The 15,365-nt window shown below is 51.0% G+C and overlaps 3 protein-coding genes across 3 annotated transcripts; 2 read left to right on the top strand and 1 right to left on the bottom strand.

The window, feature by feature from the left end:
- Positions 1–514: 514 nt before the first annotated feature.
- Positions 515–1,033, top strand: H257_16867 (hypothetical protein; the record flags this gene model as incomplete). Its single annotated transcript, XM_009845456.1, has 1 exon — positions 515–1,033. The coding sequence occupies one exon, from the start codon at positions 515–517 to the stop codon at positions 1,031–1,033; it is 519 nt and encodes a 172-aa protein (XP_009843758.1).
- An 8,499-nt stretch (positions 1,034–9,532) lies between these two features.
- H257_16866 (hypothetical protein) lies at positions 9,533–11,156 on the top strand. Its single transcript, XM_009845455.1, has 2 exons — positions 9,533–10,356; positions 10,702–11,156. The coding sequence occupies exons 1-2, from the start codon at positions 9,554–9,556 to the stop codon at positions 11,018–11,020; spliced, it is 1,122 nt and encodes a 373-aa protein (XP_009843757.1). The 5' UTR covers positions 9,533–9,553; the 3' UTR covers positions 11,021–11,156.
- Positions 11,157–12,319: 1,163 nt separating this feature from the next.
- H257_16865 (hypothetical protein) lies at positions 12,320–14,300 on the bottom strand (the record flags this gene model as incomplete). The annotated part of the gene is made up of 2 exons (XM_009845454.1): positions 13,816–14,300; positions 12,320–13,756 (listed from the first exon to the last, which is right to left on the bottom strand). The coding sequence occupies exons 1-2, from the start codon at positions 14,290–14,292 to the stop codon at positions 12,320–12,322; spliced, it is 1,914 nt and encodes a 637-aa protein (XP_009843756.1). The 5' UTR covers positions 14,293–14,300.
- Positions 14,301–15,365: the final 1,065 nt, after the last annotated feature.

The raw sequence follows: 15,365 nt of genomic DNA, 5'->3' as shown, positions 1-15,365 counted from the left end.
TCGCTGGTCGGAGTGACTGATTCCAGGTTCAGCCAACCTCGAGCAGTTGATGGTTTGACTTCATCCGCTTCTGCAACTGCAGCTCAATCGCCATCCATTTTGTAGATGTCAACAATGTGACGCTTGGCAGACTCTGATATCGTCTTGAACTTGTGTATGTTGATGGCAGCGGAATCATCCGGATACCGCAACTTGAACCCTGGATGGCAATGTTTATCACCAGAACAGCATTGCACACTTACATCATTGCACCAGAGACGAAGATGCAGCGACGATCAAGGGCATTGGCGCTAGGTCACCTTCAAGTGCGTAGGCAGAAGAGAACAAGAGGATATATGTGTTGAAGTAGTTCATTAGTTTACCACTCCTTAATCACTTTCCGATTTCCTATCTTGTTCGTAAGTCGCTCGCTAACGCAAGCCGCCTTCACCCAAGTCGCAAGTCGCATCCCATCAATTCAACAGGTACTGAGCCCATCCCCTACGCAAGGCAAAACGAACAAGAAGGAAGACCCATGACGACACCCAACGCCATGAAGCTCAACGAGCACAATTACTGTGATTGGAATACATACTTCCAAGGCCGCCTCATGGCCAAAGGGATCCTTGACCAATTCACGGTACGCCCGACGAACCCGCCCGACCTTGACGACCAAAAGGCTTTTGGAATTCTCATCGAGACGATCGAGGCAGGGCAGTACCGTCACGTGGAAGGCGCGGCCAACGTCAAGACGGAGTACGAGGCCCTGGCCATCCACCACCGACCTACAACAAAGATCCATCGGATCCAAGTCGCCATGGAATGGGCGCGGTTGTCATGGGATATGCGCCAAGAAACCTTACCATACTTCATCCATCGCTTCCAAACGCTGGTCAAGCGTCGTCATGAAGTCGGCGCGCCGCTATTCACCCCATCTCCACCCCCGCTACAGCGGTACCATCGAACCAAGATGAGTTCGATCGCGTCTAATTCGAGAAGCCAGAAGAATACGTCGACCGTGCCTGGCACCCATCGATACGACCCCGACGTATAGTCACCATCAAAGGTGTGCCATACATGGCCAACTTCATGAGCCGCGACGATTTGGCAGTCCTAGCGACCAAGCCAATCCCAGGCCCGGCAACAATCAAAGTGTTCCCAGGCTGGGTCATCAGCCGCTACACCGTCATGGCCTATGACATGCGGGCCGTCAGAACCCCCCAAATCCGCGAGATGCTAATCAACGATTCCTACCTTCCATGGTTGTGCGATCACGCATACGAGACGTACATCAACGATGCACCGTTCGCGCCATTTGACGACCCTGAACTTATCCGGACCTTACGCATGTCTATCGATGTCCATCAACGCCACCGAGACTTGGCGTCCACTGCTTCGCCAACGACAGATGTGACGACCACATCGACTAATCCGTCGATCACCGCGGCGGCCGCATCCATGGCCGCGAACCAACATGATGCATCCGGAGATACGTCCACGTCAGACACGGCCACAGACGAGGTCTACACCGCTAGTGACGGGGCCCACGCAGCCATCAAACACCGGATCATCATCGACTCTGGCGCCTCGACGCACATGACTGGCGCCGCCACGCATCTGTACGACACGCGGAATTGTCACCGCCAGGTCATCGTCGCCAACGGCGGAGTTACAATCGCCACTACCATCGGAAAACTCAACATCACCACGGCAACCTCAAAGGTACTTACCTTGGCAGACGTGTTGTTGATCGACGGCATGGAAACAACCCTCATGTCAATCCCTGCCTTGATGCGCGCGAACAAGGCGGTCAAGGTTGAATTCCACAACGACACGTGTACCATTTTGCACTCAAATGTACCGGTGGCTCGTGCTACCATGAACCACGATCAACGACTGTATGTCTTGGATGGGACCTAACCCGAGATCATGCAAACCTTACTGTTGACGACACGGCCACACTAGGGCACCACCGCATCGGGCACTTACCCCTCGACGCCTTGCGCACTTGCGCTAAGGCTGGTCTTGGACTACCGCCACAGCTTCGTGACATGGCGTATCCATGCATGCACTGTCCACGTGCCAAGATGCACCGCGTCACCGTTGCCAAGCAAGGGACTCGAACGTTCCGGCACTCAGCCACAAAAGGACCTTTGCCTACCATGTCCGCCGGCGGTTGCCGCTACTACACGGTATACGTCGACGACAACACCGGCTTCAAAATCGTCCGCTTCGTGTCATCCACTGGAGCCGCCGACCAACAGTCGAACTTGGAGGCGATCTTGGCGTACTCGGAACGCCAGACCGGCCGCAAGGTCAAAGTGTTTCGGTCGGACGGCGGCCCCGAATACTCGTCTCGCGCGCTTGACGACTTGTTGCAATCTATGGGAATCAAACATGAGTCCTCATCCGCAGGAAACCAATGGCAAAACGGTGTCGCCGAACGGGCGCATCGTACCTTGATGGAAATGGCTCTGGCCATGCTCGCCCACGCCAACATGCCCAATCGTTGGTGGGCAGAAGCCGTCAACACGGCGGCCTTCATATGCAATCGCGTCCTGCAAACAACTAAGTGCGTCAAAACACCACTTGAGTTGTTTTGCGGCCACGTACCCACACTCAACAACATGCAGGTCTTCGGCTGCAAATGCTTCAAACTGGTGAAGCAACCCGAACGCCGCAACAAGCTCGCCCCCAAGGCGACGCTGTGCATCATGATGGGCTACATGGAAGCATGAAAGCCCACAAGTTATATAATGTAGAGGAACACAAAATGACCCATGGAGTGCATGTTACTTTCATGGAGTCGGAATTCTTTGGTGACTCGTCGCTTCCGGACTCTATTGACGACGGCGACGACGATGCTGACGCTGACACGACACTCAACTCCGGTGGTCACACGACCAAGCTCGTCCATCGCGCCATCCAAGCGGCGCCTACGTACTTCGAGTCAGCCGTTAACACCGTTCGTCGTGTCGTGGACAATGCGGTCGACGACATCCTACCAGCTGATGCGTCCGACGACACCCCACCGGCCCGTCTGGCTCCCACTACAGTGCCTCGTCGCCTCGTCAACCTTACGCCACACCATAGTACGCGTTCGCCATATGCGCTCGGGCCCCAACGACACCGGCCGACTCAAACACCAGGACCAGTTCCGGAACGAGATGAACGCAGCGCGCCGCCAAGCACTCGCGGCATCACCGTTTTTTCGCTACGCCAAGCCCCGATCCGTCGCGCCACTCGCCTTCGACAGCGAGCATCCCTTGCCCAAGCGCGTACCTAAGCCAAACCCTCGCTATGCCTCGATGGCGCTGGCCGAAGTGGCCCTGGACGCAGATCTGGAAGGCTACCAATATGATTACGACTCGTTCATGGGAGAAAATACAGTGACTTACCGCGTCGACGGCGTCGAGTACGCCTGCGCAGCCGTCCAAGTCCGTCCGGTCCCCAACAGCCACCGAGAGGCGATGGCTTCACCGGACTGGCGCCAATGGAAAGCGGCCGAAGAAGCCGAAGTAACGCAGCTTCTAGCGCTCAAGTGTTGGACCGTCCAAGCACCACCACCCGGACGTAAAGTCATCCAAGGCCGATGGACTTACGCCCGCAAGACCGACGCCGAAGGAAACGTCATCCGCTGGAAGGCGCGCTGGGTCTTGAAAGGCTTCTCGCAGATCGCAGGAGTGGACTACGACGAGTCCTCCTCCAACGTCATCAAGATGACGTCATCCGCGCGATCTGCGCCGTCGCCACATCCCGCCGTATGGTAATCGAACAGGCCGACGCAGTGAACGCCTACATCCAAGCAACGTTAGGACGACCAATATGGGCGGTCGAACCTGAAGGACACGTGACCCAACGCGGCAAGGCCGCCTTGGTCACCATGGTGCTCTACGGACTGAACCAGAGCGGCCACGAGTTCGAAAAGCACTGCAAGAAGCAGATTGCGTCACTCGGCTGGGCTCAAAGCGCCCACGACCCATGCGTTTTCACCCGCGGCCAGGGCAACGACCTGGAAATCCTCGGCACGTATGTCGACGACTTCATAGTCGCCGCCCCGACCCAAGAAAATATGGACAAGATCATGACCACCTTGGCCGCCAAGATCGAACTCAAGCGCCAAGGTTCCGTCCACTACCTACTCGGCATCAGAATCAGCCGCAATATGGACGAAGCAACAATCACCATGTCCCAAGACGCGTATGCCGCCAAAGTTCTTGATCGATTCGGCATGGCCAACTGCCACCCCGTCGCCACCCCAGAGCTGGCCGACCAAGAAGACCTATGGCACGACGAAAGTCAGCCAAGTGTAGACCAAGGAGAGTACCGAGCAATGATCGGATCTCTTGTTTACCTGATGGTGTGCACACGTCCCGACATTGCCCACGCCGTCCAACGTCTGTCTTGTCACCTCCATGCCCCGCGCACGCCGCACCTGCTCGGCGCCAAGCGTGTCCTACGATACCTGTCAGGAACCAAGACATGGGGCATCCAATTCGGCACAGGGTAGCCTTGGGCGGATACTGCGACGCAAGCTGGGCTACGCGCCCCGATCGCCGATCCACCACAGGCTTCTTGTGGTCATTCCTCGGCGGTCTCCTCATGTGGAAGAGCGTCCGCCAGCGCATCACAGCGCTATTCAGCTGCGAAGCGGAATACATCGCGGCGGCCGAAGCGGCCCGCGAATCGTCGTGGTTGCGCGGCCTCATGGTTGACCTAGGCGTCGTAGCCGACACGCTCACCTTACACTGCGACAATATGTCCGCCATCGCCACGTCAAGTCTACAGCGATCAGTGAGCGCACCAAACACATCGACGTAAGACATCATTACCTTCACGAGCTCGTTCAAGCCGGCGCATTGGCTCTCAAGTTCGTCCCCACGACAGAGATGCGAGCCGACGCCTTGACCAAAGTTGCGACGAAGTTCGCATGCGAGCAATTTCGAAAATGGTCAATGGCAAACTGCCTGACGGCAAACCCCCAACCCCAAGAGAATGGACCAATGACAGGCCAGCATCCCCAAGAAAATGTGCCAATGACAGGCCAGTCAGCCCAAGAGAATGGGCCAATGACAGCGCAGCCTATCGATGATGGAGTGATCAGTCATCAGGGTTAGGGGGTGTTGAAGTTCGGTATGTTGATGGCAGCGGAATCATCCAGATTCCGCAACTTGAACCCTGGATGACAATGTTTATCACCAGAACAGCATTGCACACTTACATCATTGCACCAGAGACGAAGATGCAGCGACCATCAAGGGCATTGGCACTAGGTCACCTTCAAGTGCGTAGGCAGAAGAGAACAAGAGGATATATGTGTTGAAGTAGTTCATTAGTTTACCACTCCTTAATCACTTTCCGATTTCCTATCTTGTTCGTAAGTCGCTCGCTAACGCAAGCCGCCTTCACCCAAGTCGCAAGTCGCATCCCATCAATTCAACAGTACTTGCCACGGCGGCGTGGTTATGAACAGGTCAACTAGGTACATAGGGTATGTGTTGGAACGTACTGGTGTGGCAAGCGCTGCGGGAGGGGCTTGTTCCATCGTCCGTCATCGTTTCGAAGAATGAGTGATAGCCCGCGAGATCTTCGGTTTGAAGTGATTCCTTCCTATTTTCGCTCGAAATATATGGATTGCACCCCGAAATATATTGAACCACTCGCTGAATTGAGCGCATACACAGTGAGTGACACATAAGGAACATCGCTTGAAATATATTGCAATCTTCTTGGTTGCAGGCGAAATATAACGAATATACAACGAATGAAGTGGAACCGCCGCGAATTGCTTGTCCATTTCGCGAAAAAGTATGGCGAGGTCCTCAAATTAACCGAAAAAAGGTGTAGATGGAAAATCATTTGAAATATATTGAACAACGTGTGAAATATACCGGTTGTGGGGAGACATATACCGGATATAAGACGAAATATATTGCAACGATGTAGGGTCTGGACGAAATATATCGAATGCATGGCGAACATAACGCTCATGGCGTGAATCAGTTGTGTGTCGCGCGAAATATACCAGAAAGAACTTGAACTTAAATGACAGTGAAAAATGGTGTAAAGTAGTATTGGAGATTCGGTATGAATTTCTGGACCCTGTTCAATCGAGCGTATCGAGCACCAATATCTCTCATTTGTCAATCCCAAATTACTTGTCGCTGATTGGCTACAATCCATTTTCGAGTTTCTACTTAAAAGGGCGAAGTGGTGGTGGATATTGGCCAATCAGTTGTCTCGGCTGTTGTGCTCGATTGAACGAACCATGCAAAATTGGGGAATTTGAAGAAAATCGACAATAAGAAGATTGCGAAATTGTCGGTTATTTGTTCGCGTTCAGCTCACGCAGCGACAACGGCAGCGACAACGACAGATATTTTATGATTTCGCAACAGCATATTTCCATCAAATATACGAATAAATTATCCGGATATTAGATCAGCATGGGCACACGTCGGAATGAATGAGACAGCGCTGGTGGTGTCAGTCGTGCGGAGGCTGCTTAAAACGAACCCATGTCAACAGCAGCGTCGACTGTTGTTCATACTACTGTGGAAGCTGTTGAGAAGTCGGGTTGAACGTCCCGTTATCCCCGACGTTCGTTTTCGCCTGGACACGTTAATTGACGCGGACTCGACCGAGTACTTTCGTTTTGACGTCGCCGGTGTCCGATCATTAGCGGTGCTGCTCCGGTTACCAGGCGTTGTGGTCACGCCAAACCGAGACCATTGTCATGGTATGGAGGCCTTGCGTATTCAGCTGCGCCGCCTCGCATACCCGACCAAGTACCACGTCATGATCGCCTCTTGGTATCGTGCTCGACAATCACAAACATGAGTGTCGAGCACGACACCAAGCGCTTTGAAAGTTATACATGTTGATGCATTGCTAGAGGTTTTTTGAAGGACAGACTAGCCATGTTGCGGAAATATTTATCAATAGTAGACAGGTTTTGTCGTTTCGGAATTTAATCATGAGGTTTTTTCGTCTGAGCGGAACGAGATATCATTCATAGCAAAAAGAATGATATCTCGTTCCGCTCAGACATCATTCATTGCAAAATATCCTTAATATACCACATGCTAAAGAACTTACTGCCTTGGCTACACCACTACATATAATACGCAAAACTTCATTTTGCTGGTATCGTTATGGCATTTTCCCTGCATCTTTACTAAGAGCATATGGTGCTAGTCATCTAAAGACTACAAAATAATGCCTTGTCTTTCGACAGCTATTCCAACTTATAGTTAGTATTGATATTTTTTAGGAAAATACGATAGAACTGGACAAGCCTAGCAGAAGTTTCGGTTCAGATTTTCGATTGGTGAAAAATTGTTCCGAGTAATAGCATTTACACGTCGAGTACTACTCTGTCCCAAATTGATGTCGTCGATCCCCTTAATGGACTTGCTCAACCGACCAATCGGAGCGGTCGTCGGGGTGCAGCCCATGGATGCAGTTGCTACAATGAAGGTGTCAGTTGGAGCTCTGCCCGGAGTCCACAGTCACATCAACCGCCTGCTGAACCGCATCTGCCAACCGACTGGAGTCTTAGCTGGTTTGATATCCCATTCCTTTCGCCGAGGAGGAGCCCAGTTTGCCAAGGGATCGTCGGAGTTGTCGTCGCAATGGATCTTTAACCACGGCAGCTGGAACATGACAGCAACAAACAAGGCGTTTGCTTACGTTTTCAATACCTGCAACGAATAACAGAAGGTTGCCCGCGTTTAGAGTGGTTGGCCGGCTGGGGCGACCGTGGTGGCTCCGTCGCTCGAGATTTTCGATGCTGCAACGAAGAAAATGCTTGCACGGATGCAAGCGGTACTTTTTGCGTCTTGCATTGGCATGCAAGACAACAAGTACAACATCAACAACGAAGTCGTCACTCTGCTTATGGTGTACCTTACACGGTCCTACCCTATGCTAAAGGCGTTGTGTGCGTCGGCACCACTTGTCACAAGAATCACAACGGTGGCCAAGAAAGTTGGAGTTGACATCGAAGCCTTCACCGCGTGGGAACTACTGCTTCGCAATCGCAAGGTTCAAGCAAGTGAAGCGGCATCGATGTCTACCATGAGCAGTTTTGCTAAGCAGCAGACTGACATGATACAAACCCTCGCCGAGCAAAACAAGCGCCTGATTGACCGGATCCAAGATATCGAGACAACGTTGGTTGCTTCTGCTATCACTGCAGGAAAGTCAGTTGGAACAACGCTTCTCGCGAAGGGTGCAAAGCTCGATGCCGATGTACCTGAGCCGGATGTGGTTCCGGCGAAGAGGAGCAGAGGCGAAGCGATTATGCCATCCACGTGTGGTTTGAGTGGTTTACGCCGGTCCCACGTCCATGGAACCAAGGCAACGACGGCAACCGTCAACGCCGCTCAGACATGAAGCTGCTTGTTGACTTCATACGGCTTTTCATCGAAGGTGGATACAGCCTAGAGGAGCACAAGGATGGATACCGTGACGAAGTGCTCAAGCTAGGAAGTCAGCAGAGGTGAAGTTGGGATTATATTTGAAAAAAAGGAACCAAAGCTAAGGCAGGCGGCGCGTGCTTGAAGAAATTGCGTGAGCAGCACTGTGCTGGGCACTTGGATGACCACATTCCACGCTTTGACGGGCTAATCGAAGACCCATCGCCTTAGTCGTCGATTGACCCGCTACGACCATTGCAATTAAACGCGTCAATTTGACACGTTTAAATTGATAATAATTACATTTTGAAATATGTTTGCACTGAGCGCATGCGTCCACAAAGTGCAGCCTAATTATATACTACGTAGTAGTAGTTACCTGTTGTGAAGATAAGAAGGTGAGTGTACCTGATGAGTTACTGGTTTGAATGTTTGAGTACCATGCGGAACCACCGCAGGATTTTCGCCACCTTAGGTGGGGGGGACTTACATAACGTAAAGTCATTGATCAAACGAGTAGAGACATGCTTCGGTGGCGGCAAGCCAAGTTGTCACTTGTCGTCATTGTGTACTCATGACCATGGAGTCCAACATGCTGAAAAGTCGCAAGCGTCACCTAGGGCATAGGTAGATAGATACATGTAGATATACCACCGGTACGTGTCCTGTATGATTGGTTTTTTTAGCGAAATATATCGGATGCTGGGTGAAATATATTGACAAAAACTGAAATTAAACGATAGTTGGTTGCATTATACTGCTGGCTTGGTGAAATAGAAACCCGAAGTTTGAGGTAGCCACGAAATTAAATGGAGATAACCGAAATATATCGGTGGTCTCGTGAAACATACTGCAAGCTAAGCGAAATATAGTGGAAAAAAGCTGAAATTAACCGCAAAAAGGTGTACTATTAATAGTAGTACTGTATTATTTTACAGTTTGTTATTGGCGGGATTATAATTGGTTGGGTTTTCACTTGAACTCCAAGTATAAAAATACTGTCATGATGATGTTTACGCCAAATTAAAGTCTGATTGGATATAACGCGAATCGTTCGGAAGATTGATTACTTTTCACCAAAATCCGGATACATATCATCATTTTACGGAAAAGGCGGCACTTTCCGACTTTGAGTAACGTTACTTCAAAGTATTATGACCACCAACCTGCAGCGGCAATTGGATGCGTATGCAGCGGCCATGGGGGTACCGATGCCTGCCGAGATGGCGAGACATGCGATCTCGCAGCTGTTCGTGTTGGAGAAACTCTTCTTCGAAGACCCACCCCATCCGACCTCGGTGCTGCACGACCCGACCCATTGGACCGCGTTGGTCGGCGGCTCGTCGTTGCACGTCACGTCCTCGCCTCTTGCAAACTCTGCCTTCTCCATCACATCGTCCAGCTCTAAGTTTTCGACGGACGACGCTACAGGAACATCCGTCGTCCTCTCCGAGCAAGGGTACACGGTGTTGGATCCGTTCGCCCAAGCAAACCACACCACTTACTCCCTCGCGGCGTTGGAAGCTGGTGTCCATGCGCTGCATGCCGCGGGGTACCCGCCAGCGTTCATCTTTGTGTTTGATGAAGCATGGGCGTATCTGGATGCGGTCTGGGGCGCCGTGTACGAACCGTTATTGGGGCCAGGATGCGTTCTCGAAGCCGACCTCAACTGCTGGCATCTCCACCGTCCCGTCTCCCAAACCACTGCTTCCAACCCATACATTGGGGTCAACTTTGGCGCCGCGCATCGAGATCTAGGCTTTGACCAGTGCCACGACGCCGACGAGCAGTTCACGAGCCTCACGTGCTGGCTTCCCCTCAACCGCCACGGCGCCACCGCCGACAACGGCTGCATGCATGTCGTGCCGATCGATGCCGACGACTTCTTCTACGCGCCGCACCATCCCCAGCACCGCCGGTCCGTCCACTCGCCCAGTGCTGTGCCCCTAATCGTCCCGTAAGTTAGGTAGTTTGCCCAGTCGTTACTTTGCTGCTATGATATTTTGTCCTTTTACCCAATATTTTGGACTTTTGTGCTGATATTCGCCAAATCTATCGATCGATTGTTTGTCCTGACGTGTAAAGATCGTGGAGTATCACACTAATTTCAGTCACACATGGTAATTCGGCGTTGACTTGGTCCAAGAGTGAGTTTGATTGGCCACTTGATTCGTTTTCTGGGTTTTGATTGGCCGATCATCGATTGTCTGGCGATTTGGTGGTGCTGCTTATTCGATTGAGAACCCAAACACTCCAATTTCAAATCTACTTGGTAATTTGTATGTACATACTACTACTGTAGTGCGGGACACGTGGCCACTTGGATTCCTAGCCTCGTGCACTGGGGCAGCGCCTGTGAAACCACGTGCAGCAGTATCGAGCCCCGCATGTCGATGGGAGCTACGTTTCGACGGCAGACCGCCAAGCGCAGTCAGTTTGTACCTGGCGAAGATGCAACCGATGGCCCACAGCCACTCAATCGGGACCAACTGCCCCATCTGACGCTGGAAAAGCGGCTGGCATATGTGGCGAAGGCCCTTCTAGCGTACTCGCACTGGTACCCAGGCATGTCGGGGCTGAATTTGCCCCCAGATAGAGATGATACTGTATTGCACGAATGAAGGATAGAGTAGGTAGTGGTTACGGTACCATACATAATGGTCCGAGCAGTTGGACAAAGGGGAAAATTTATTTTTATTTTTTTACCAATTGACTTTGGTTGGACAAAGGGGATTTTTTTTTTTTTTACCAATTGACAGTGGTTTAAAAATTGAGTATTATTGCAGCGAGAGGGGGGTTAAAATCGTACTGAACTTTTAGAAACTCCGAATACAAAAATAAGTATTTAAATAGACAGACATTGGGTGCTAAGGTCCATTGGACAGTAATGGAATTATTTTTCGCCAGCAATCATTTATTTTCTGTATTTAATACTAATGTCACAATGAACCACATTGATAGGAAAAAAGTCTAACTTGATCAGGTAAAATGGTGTACTAGTTGATATTTTCCCATGTGTCCATATCGCGAACGTAAAAAACCAGTTTAAGATAACTTTGGATAACTTTGAATAACTTTGAATTGCCCTATCACACCTCGTTATTTGTTGAAGAGTCAAAACCTCTGTCATATAATGTCAACCCTTCCGTCACATTGATGAAATGCCAATTATCTAGAAACGGTTGATAATAGTCGTTCAAGATTAGGCATGAAGTACGCTTGTAGAACTATATTTCCACACCAGAAGATTATATACTCTGCAAACCCATAACCTTGTGTAAATTATATTAAACCTGTTGTAACCGCTTACCCTAAACAGAATTTCAATGCTTGTACACATACATACTTAAAGATAAAAATAGTTATCCTAAATTGGCTACTAATACTGTATCAAATTGTGAGTACAAATGCTTCGAAAGTGACAATTTTTTCTGTGAAGAATCGTGTAAACTTATAATTTGATTATGAAGAGAAAGCGGTGCGTCTTGACTACTCAGAACTCAAATGTGTATATCGTAACGGACTCAAAAGTTATGTGCAATTCTCCTCAGTCTACGTGTTCGTGGGCTCGACAATGAGTTCTAGTCCGACGAGAACACGAGACACATTGAAAAGTGATTAGGAAAAGTGATGATTGTTGACCGTTGAATTTGGACTCCTCCAAAAAAGTTTACCTTACAGTGATAAGTGTTACTGGTAACATGTAAACTGGTTTATTACGTTATACTAACGTTGTGGATACCCGAAGTGTAAGTAAAGACTAGAAATGATACCCACGTGTACTATCTATAGTACATGTAAAGCGGAGCCGGACGCCAGCTTCAACATGTAAGACACTGTAACTTATATTAGTTACGCCAAGAGTCGTGTTAATTTAATCTATTACTGTAATAGTGGTTGCCTTTACTAGTAATTCATTACTATGATGGGGTGGTGGTACTACTAGTCTGCGCTACAAGGTCTCTGTACAGTCCTTGGACGATCGCGCTCTTGCCGTCGTACATTTGTTCCAGCAGTTCGTGCAACAATGTCGCGCTGTGGGTGGTGGGTGGCGCACAAGGAGTAGAACTAGTACTAGTACTACTAGTACTACACCCGTCTGTGCGCTTTGAGTGGAGCAACGCCTGAACGTTGACGACAGATTCCGAGTACGTCGCCATGTCCAGTGTCGGGGCTGCTTTCACAGTGTCGCATTTTTTGGCTACCGATAATGGCTGCAGCATGGTCGCGTCGTACAGTGTGGTAGTGGGCTTGACATTCGTGGCAGGTGTAGCCGTAGCCATCCTCGTAGCTATACCCTCAGTTGCAGCCGAAGTTGTAGCAACCCTTGTAGCTGTAGCCCCATCGGATGGGTAGAAAAGTGTAGCCGCCGCCGTCGTTGTAGCCGTAGCTGTAGCCCCCCTAGTAGCCGTAGACCTATCGGATGGGTAGAAAAGTGTAGCCGCTGCCGTCATTGTAGCCGCCGCCGTTGTAGCCGTAGCTGTAGCCACATTGGATGGGTAAAGCGCGGTTGGTTTGAGGCGAAAAGGGGGGTGGGCGGCGGCGGCATTCACTTGGTTGGTGGTGGTCGTGTCGTTCAACGGGTGTGTGTGCAATAGCACAGAAAAGTCAAACAAGTGGTCGTAGTTGAGTTGTTTGGCTCCTTCGACTGTGAAGCTGCCGAGGCAGTCTAGGTCACCCAGAACTAGGTGCTGATCGTCCGAGCAGCTGGACGTAGCCGTCGCGTCCGCCGACGACGCAAAACTCTCGCGTTGGTTCAGGCTCGAGTGTTGGTTAGAAGAAGGACCACCGCGGCGGCGCGGGTCGTCCAAGCTGCTGGTCCATGTCATCGAGCACGAGTCTCGAAACGAAGTTACCCCGCCACGATCGGTGCACTGCACGCACATGCGAACCTTGGTGTTGCGCACTTTCCACGAAAGGTGGCAGTTGCCGCACACAACTTGACCGCATAGACGGCAGTGGTGCTTGGAGTTGAACAGGTTGAACCGACTGGTGCACACCATGCACATCTTGACCGAGTCCTTGGGTCGTAGCGCGTCGTCGGGAAGGAGCGGCGCCGTCGCGAGCCGCCGGGTGAGGAACGCATTGGGGACGGCCATGACCTGGGTGATCCATTTGCGCATGAAACTCATGCCGTGGTGCTGGTTGTGGTCGCCAGGAGCTACTGCGAGTACCGCATAACAGTCCAACAAGCCATGGCGCCCACTTTCCATGAACACATGCCCCGACCGGAACCAGTGGGACCGGAGGATGCCGCACGGCGCCAGCAACGACGGACACGCAGCGACGTCGACGGACTGAAGCACGCGGAACCACCCGCGACGGGATGTCTTGGGGTCTGTGAACTCGCTGTGGCCCTACGTCACCACATGGTAAAAATGGTTGTGAATCATGATGATGGCTGGCTATACTGTACCTCGAGGTAGCAGTAGTCGCGAGGGGAGGTCGATGGCGGCGGCATCTTGTACGCTGTCCAGTGCACGCCAGTGTATCGCAACGGGTCGTCTTTCGTTGGCGCGGCCAGTGTGTACAGATGGCGCGAGTCGAGCTCGAGCCCGTCGTTGGCGGCGCAGCCGAGCGAGTCGCTTCGAAAGAACGCCGCCACGTCCTCGAGCGACGCATGGAACTGCGTGTGGCCGATCATACACGTGAGAGACAGATCCAACGTGTCTTTGCCGAGAACCATCTTCATGCGGCGATGGGACGCCGGGTCCGTGTGCATCGCGTACACGAGGTGGTCGTCCATTGCGTGCGCGTTACGGAGGAGGTGGGCCCCGCACGACTGGGCTGTGTGGAGCAGGGACTGCTGGGACCGTGCATCCAGAGCCTTGGTGTGGAAAAAGTTGGTGGGAAGGGGCAACGGTAGCTGGCTCGACGGCATCGGCGGTGCCATTCTCGCCGTGGGAATTTGAAAATGAGTAGGGTTGTTAAAGCATATGCTTGCAACGACAATAATGGGTAGAGATTGATCTAGGAAGGATGATATATATGTTATACTTTAATCAAGGTACTAGACAATCACTTGCAACCATTTTATATTGATTTTAGGTACTTGTATACGAAAACCGTGGTCGTCCACGGATTAAACTTGTTTTCAGTAGTGGAGATGATGAACGCATGGTCGTAGCTCAAGATCCGAAGAGATTGCGGGATAATCTCACCACGAGATTAGTGTCATGAAATGGTGTAGTAGTGTCTTTATGATTTCAGTGAATGGAGCACGGCAGCATCCTGATGTTCGTCCGGTGGGTTGGGATGCTGCGGAGGTTGTGCTAATGGATTTGCGAAAGCCACTGGAGGCGTGAATGTACTAAATTGCACGTTGGCACGACCTGATTCTAGTACTGTAGTACAGTGTACTGTAGCGATGTCGACACCATGGACTGACGACACATGTATGGAATTCGATATGAAGTTCCAATCGAGTTGTTTCCATAAGCGGACAGTGGCCAGTCGTTCTCCTGATTGTGGAGCTTCCTCACTTGACGTGTAAGGTCAAACATGACTGCGTGGCTTCTTCCTGTGACTCACATGATCTGCTGGCCTTGATAAATCGATCATCTGTCGGCACTTTTGTCTCTATAATAGCTGTCCACAAATACATGCCCCTGAATCTCCCCCTGGTCCGATTCAGCTCAACCCCCCGAGCCAACAGAAATGTATTTTAGCTCTATCTTTCAAGTTCTCCATTACATAGCTCGAAAAAACGTGAAGTGTTGTTTAAGCCACGAGGTCGGTGTACAAGTTTTGCACGACGCCACTACATGTACATGGTTTCGAGGAGTTCATGCAGGGTCGCCTTGCCGTCTGTCTACTACTAGTAGTACGCAACAGGTAGCTGGCACCGTTGGGAGAACGAATGGTGAGTTGGCCGAGGTATGTAGCGTTGACGTCACGATGGGCGCATGTAATAACGTAGAGTTCCAATTTAAAAGGGACATCGGATTCAGCCAATCACCCACCTCG

Source organism: Aphanomyces astaci, assembly GCF_000520075.1.
Source record: "Aphanomyces astaci strain APO3 unplaced genomic scaffold supercont1.93, whole genome shotgun sequence".
NCBI lineage: Eukaryota > Oomycota > Saprolegniomycetes > Saprolegniales > Verrucalvaceae > Aphanomyces > Aphanomyces astaci.
The sequence above is the reverse complement of the archived record's forward strand: the minus strand, read 5'-3'. Positions and strand labels throughout refer to the sequence as shown.